The 5,606-nt window shown below is 41.2% G+C and overlaps 1 protein-coding gene across 2 annotated transcripts; it reads right to left on the bottom strand.

Annotated features, from left to right (window-relative positions):
* Positions 1-935: 935 nt before the first annotated feature.
* Positions 936-3,744, bottom strand: LOC147896704 (pentatricopeptide repeat-containing protein CRR2, chloroplastic-like). 2 transcript variants are annotated; one of them, XM_087381628.1, is made up of 5 exons: positions 3,318-3,744; positions 3,089-3,168; positions 2,774-2,973; positions 1,895-2,669; positions 1,519-1,731 (listed from the first exon to the last, which is right to left on the bottom strand). In XM_087381628.1, exons 1-5 carry the CDS (start codon positions 3,343-3,345, stop codon positions 1,663-1,665), a joined length of 1,152 nt encoding a protein of 383 aa, XP_087237754.1. In that variant the 5' UTR covers positions 3,346-3,744; the 3' UTR covers positions 1,519-1,662. The 2 variants fall into 2 exon arrangements, with proteins under 2 accessions (XP_087237753.1, XP_087237754.1); XM_087381627.1 differs by having other exon boundaries at positions 936-2,669.
* Positions 3,745-5,606: the final 1,862 nt, after the last annotated feature.

Genomic DNA, 5,606 nt, shown 5'->3' with positions numbered 1-5,606 from the left:
CCTGTCCCGCCCATGTGGTCTCATGGTGATTTCACCTCTTCACTGTGCATTGCAATAAGCCACTGCACAGCTCCCCACGCTTTTACGCAAGGAGTCCCCGCCTGAGTGGTTGAGCATTAGGGTAGACTATGTGCAGCAGTAACTAGCATGCTGCATGGAATCCAGCAAAAGCACTACTTACACGAGTTCCCATCGTCAATGGAAATAGTAGTTCTCACTTAAACATTCCCTATATTCTCTTTGGTGCCTCCATGACACATGTTGTCCTTTCCATTTTACTTCATGCTTTTCCTGGTTCTATGTGCAGTTTGTCACGAGAAAAGGCTGCTTTCTTGCTTTCAGAATCCTTGTATTTGCTACTATTGGAAGTATTCCTCATACCTAGTCCTAAGCAACTTCCCTAGCACTGCAATGCATCACGGTTTAGATGAAGCTGCCTTGGACATTGTGAAGCCTTGTAATGGCATTGCTTCCAAATGGAATTGCAGTTGAAACCAGCACGGTGGTAGCACATCATGAGGGGATGCAGTATACTGGGTTGACACCAGACCAGCTACAGTCCAAGGATATAGCAATCCGATGATTCCTAGCCCAAAGCTCAATGTATGGCATCTTAGAGATTCATAATTCATGCATCGACTCCCACATGTGAACCTTTTGCAAATCCTAAAGCTTTTATCCTTTTCTAATAATTGATGTGCATCTTTTCTTTGTACACCTATATATCCTTAAATTGGTGATTTGGGAGGCTTTGTTCATGCGGGTGACTGATGAGATAATGTACAGTATCCTACAGACAAGTGCATGCTTGTTTCATTATCATATGAGTAGTGTCATGACAGTGAAGGTAAATAAATGCTGAAATTGGATCAGTTGGATATTTAAGTCACCACAAGCTTCAGATGTCATAACTCATCCAAAATTATATCCCACTGTATTATTTGTTTAGGAGTGCACTGACCTGTCTAGCTTTGAATACATGCGATGAGTCTTTGGGTAGCTTTTCTATCTACAAACTATAAGCAGACCACAGCTATGGCTAGTCTCTCAGCATGCCTATCAAATTCGTCCTGTCATAATCAAAACTTGACTCTGCCACCAAATCAAAGCATGGCACAAGTCCTTGGTGCTTTAGTTGTCCAGCTAAATTCTTTAGCTTTGAGTATACATCATCACTCTCTGGATGGCTTTTGTCTCCTACAATGAAATCGTGCACCTTGAGGTCAGTCTCTATATAAGCCTTCCCAGGCTTTTTCCATGCAGGTACAGATTCTCTTAGCTTTTGACCTGCGTCCTTGCACATGCCGGCAGCAGCATAAATATCGAAGGTGACCATAAGACCAGGAGCATGTCTTTCGTCAGTTCTGGCTTCCAAACCAAAGCATGGCTTTGCTAGGACCACATGGCCATGCGTTTTGCAGTGGCTCAGCAATGAACACCACCCAACACCATCATCTGGATATGGCATTGTTTGCAGTAAGTCTTCCGCTTCATTCAAGTGTCCAGCACGACCCAACAAGTCCACAAGCACATTGAAATGGTCAAGCGTGGGATCGATACCATGGTCTTCTCTCATGGTAGTGAAGCGCTGACAACCCTCCTCTACCATACCACCATGGCTGCATGCAGAGAGAAGGCAAAGATATGCTACATCGTTTGGCTTCAAGCCTTCTTGCAGCATATCATTGAAAAACTGTAGAGCCAATGCATAGTTGTTGAGCTGGGCTGATCCTGCAATAATAGCACACCAAGCCACCACGTCTCGATTGGGCAATCTGCTGAATACATTGCACGCATCTGTAAGACTTCCACATTTTGCATACAAATCAATCAGGGCATTTCCAACAAATGAATCCAGCTCTGAACCTCGCTCAACAATGCAAGCGTGAATTACCTTTGCCTGCTCTAGGGCAACTATGCTGGAGCATGCTTTCAGAATGCACACAAGTGACACATTGCTTGGCTCCATCTCCTCATCTCGCATTTGCTGGAACAGCTGTAGCGCCTCCTTTCCATACCCATTCTGGGCATACCCTGCAATCATGGCATTCCATGTGACAATAGTCGAACTTGGCAATTTGTCAAACACAGAACGTGCATCTTCAAGATGCCCACACTTAGAATACATGTCAATGAGGGCACATCCAATGAATGCGTTCACCACTATGCCACTTTCCATTACATGACCATGAATCAACGTGCCCTTGTCTAGGGCCTCTATGCTGGAACAGGCTTTGAGTACGGCAACATACACATGTCCATCTGGTTTTACATTCGATTGTCGCATTTGAAAATAGAGTTCAATTGCTGGCCCATTCTCTCCAAGCTTGGTATGGGCTGAGATAATTGCACTCCATGCAAAAGCATTTGGTTTAGGCAGCTTGCTGAAGACATATTTTGCTTCTTGCAGACTCCCAAGTGAAGTAAACATACGAATCAGGCAACATCCCAGAAAGGTATTCGACGAAAACCCAGCTCTTAGTAAAAGGCAATGCACTTGCCTGCCCGCTAACAGATCCCTCTTACAGATGCACCCCAGCAAAAGACAATAGAAATCGTTTGTGGAAGCACGATTTCCTTGTTGGTATACAAGCTCTACAGCATCCTCAATCTGTCCTTCCTCACATAACTTTTTCAAATGGTTCGACATAAGATCATTCCCTGCCTCCCTGCATTGTACGAGATAGCAAATATGGTTCAAAACCCAATGATTTTTGAAACGAACAGGGTGTCCAAAGGTTTTCTGCGGGCATACTCCCAAAAATGTGGATACCTGACACACCTAACCCTTGAATCCTCGGAGTTGGCACCGGATTTCCGTAGAAACGCTGCTTTAACTCCACTGTCACAATTTCCATCGCCTTGTTTCAACTTGGCCAGCTCAGCTTCTAGCCAAGAGGGATTCGACCAACAGTCAATCCACAAGGCCTCCTTTGTTCCAATACGCACAAAATCTGGAAACCTGTGGTTTACCTGCAAATACTATGCCGTTAAATCTCAAATACAATGGACAAATGCTAACACAAACAAGCCTTTGAAACTCACACGTAGTAGCTGTTGGGGTTTTGTCAATTAGCTGAATATTGACCTTTTTCCGCCTGTTGTCCCACCATTGCCCAGGATCTGCGAAAAACTTCCGCCATAACTTCTCGATTGTTGCGGCCTTTTCTGTATGCCAAGGGTACATACAGTATCGCTCCTAGTGTTTAGCATCTTATGCTAGGTTGAGGGGCAAAGGGATCTTGGAAATGGAGAAAAGAAACAGAAGAGCAGAAGACTGTGTATCTGGATTCGTGGACCCAGAAACTGTAGCTCACCTTTATTACTGCCATTTATCGAATGCATATGCCCTGCTTAATTCACCAGGATCTAGACAAGGTATGGCCGAGGACATCGCAGCAGAACGGTGGATGTCCTATCTGCCTCACACACAATCCGAGCGCATTCTGCGTATGATGGAGGAGAATTCTACAGTTGCATGCAATGCATCTTTCAAGGTCTCCAGGTGTAGAGCTGAACATGCTGACCATCCAGATCATGTTGGAGGCTGTTTGTGAGCCTCCGACTGAACTTGGGTCGATTGCAAATTGAGAGATGATGTTCATTTGCTCTTTGGGTGTCTTGGGTTTCACATAGCTTTCTTCAAGAGAGCGTGTTTGGGAAAACAGTCTCTCTTGAAGTGCCTGTGTGGACACATATCTCAAGGTGTTTGTATATACATTTTGTTGGGGCGCAAAACACATCTAAAATGGTCACCCTTTTGAAAACCTCTCACATCCCACGTTGAGTATAAGAGAAGATTACGAGGGCTCAAGATGGCAAAATGTCATTAATTCAATAAAATAAAGGTGGCTTGTTTACGCGATACTATAGGTGAATTATAGATGGTAAATCACCAAATTAAAAAGATGGGCTTTCCACATATGTATGCAATTAGTATTTCAATCAATGGGAGTTTTTTATGACATGAATTTTTTATCTAGGCGTCGAGGAGAAGGTAAACACACACACACACACAACGATATATATAAATATATATACATACATACATACAAACATACATAGATACATACATAGATAGATAGATAGATACATACATACATACATACATACATACATACATATATATACATACATACATACATACATACACATATACATACATACATACATACATACATATATATATATATATATATATAAAAGAGAGAGAGAGAGAGAGAGAGAGAGAGAGAGAGAGAGAGAGAGATGCAAGGGGTGGGAGGGAGAGAGAGCTCTTTGTTATGCATGAGGGAAAGGATTGAAATTAGACTACTAACATCACCAGATTTATTAAGTGTGTCACAGTGAGAGCTAGCACTGTTAGCAAGGCTTGTATAATGTTGATGATCTCTTATACCAACAACATAACAAAAGAACTTATATAAACAATAAACAAACTAATATATAAATGCAAGTGGCATACTTTAACAAAAAATATGCTCTATGAATAAGTGTGCTTCAAATGATACGTCCGAGAACAGAATGCATATGCGAGGATAAAATGTACATAAGCTTCCTAGAGAAAAAACCCCAAGGTCCACACAGTTCCTGTATTCCAAAAAGGACATAGAGGTGCTATGTGGTCTAATGATCCTAGCAACTCCTTGGAGACCCACACCACAAAATCCTAAGTGCATCTATCCCCAAAAAAGTAGGTCGCAGATATGAAAAGGTAAACAAAGAAACACAACCATATATAAGGTGCACCCATACGACAAAAAAATGAACTGCACTAATAAAAAAACCTCTGCCTATTTACTGCAATCCCACGTGGTTGTTGTTCACGTGTATACTCTAGAGCCTCAGAAATCCATATCATACCTACACAAGGCAAGTAAATCATTAAAGAACTACAATTGTTAAACCAAAAGACTTTTGCAACTCATTAGTTAGAATACTTACGTGTAGGAACATGGAAAAGGTGGAAGAATTCATATATGTAATCTCTATTCTGCCCCAAAAAATGCATGCCATCGTACATGCTCTTCGTATCCCAAGAAGCTCACAGAGATTCTTCATGGTCCATTGGGCTCTACAACTTGCCAAGGAATAATACGATAATATCCTGTGCATGTATCCCCCAAAGACATAGTCTCAACAAAAAACTTGAATCGTGAAGGAATCTATAAGAAAACATAATATTGATCAATCTTATGCACTATACATAACTGAAATAAGTCTCACTTATTGTGAAGAAAATAAAGCAACAAAATAGATAGTTCAGTCACCCAAGGTAAGATGCAATCTCTAGCAAATCGATGAGTAGCTGTGGTGACACTAGAGCTGACCAATACCTAGGACCTATATATTTATAAATGTCAACAAATATATTATTAAATAGATCAAGTTAGCATTTAGCTAAAACAAATATGTACCTCTCATATTAGCCATTACTGAGTCGGTGCTGAATTCGAAAGAATCATCCATCCTACCATATTGCAATAAAGATACACTAGTGTCAAAGTATACATAGAGGAGAAAACCATTGTAATTGCCAAACCATAATATTTAGAGAATATACTATGCACTTTATAATATGATAAAGTCAATATGCATGGAAATTT

Source organism: Dipteris shenzhenensis, chromosome 11, assembly GCF_047967505.1.
Source record: "Dipteris shenzhenensis isolate YYH24624 ecotype China chromosome 11, Dip_SZ_1.0, whole genome shotgun sequence".
In the NCBI taxonomy this organism is placed as follows: domain Eukaryota; kingdom Viridiplantae; phylum Streptophyta; class Polypodiopsida; order Gleicheniales; family Dipteridaceae; genus Dipteris; species Dipteris shenzhenensis.
This window is presented reverse-complemented; position numbering and strand designations above follow the sequence as displayed.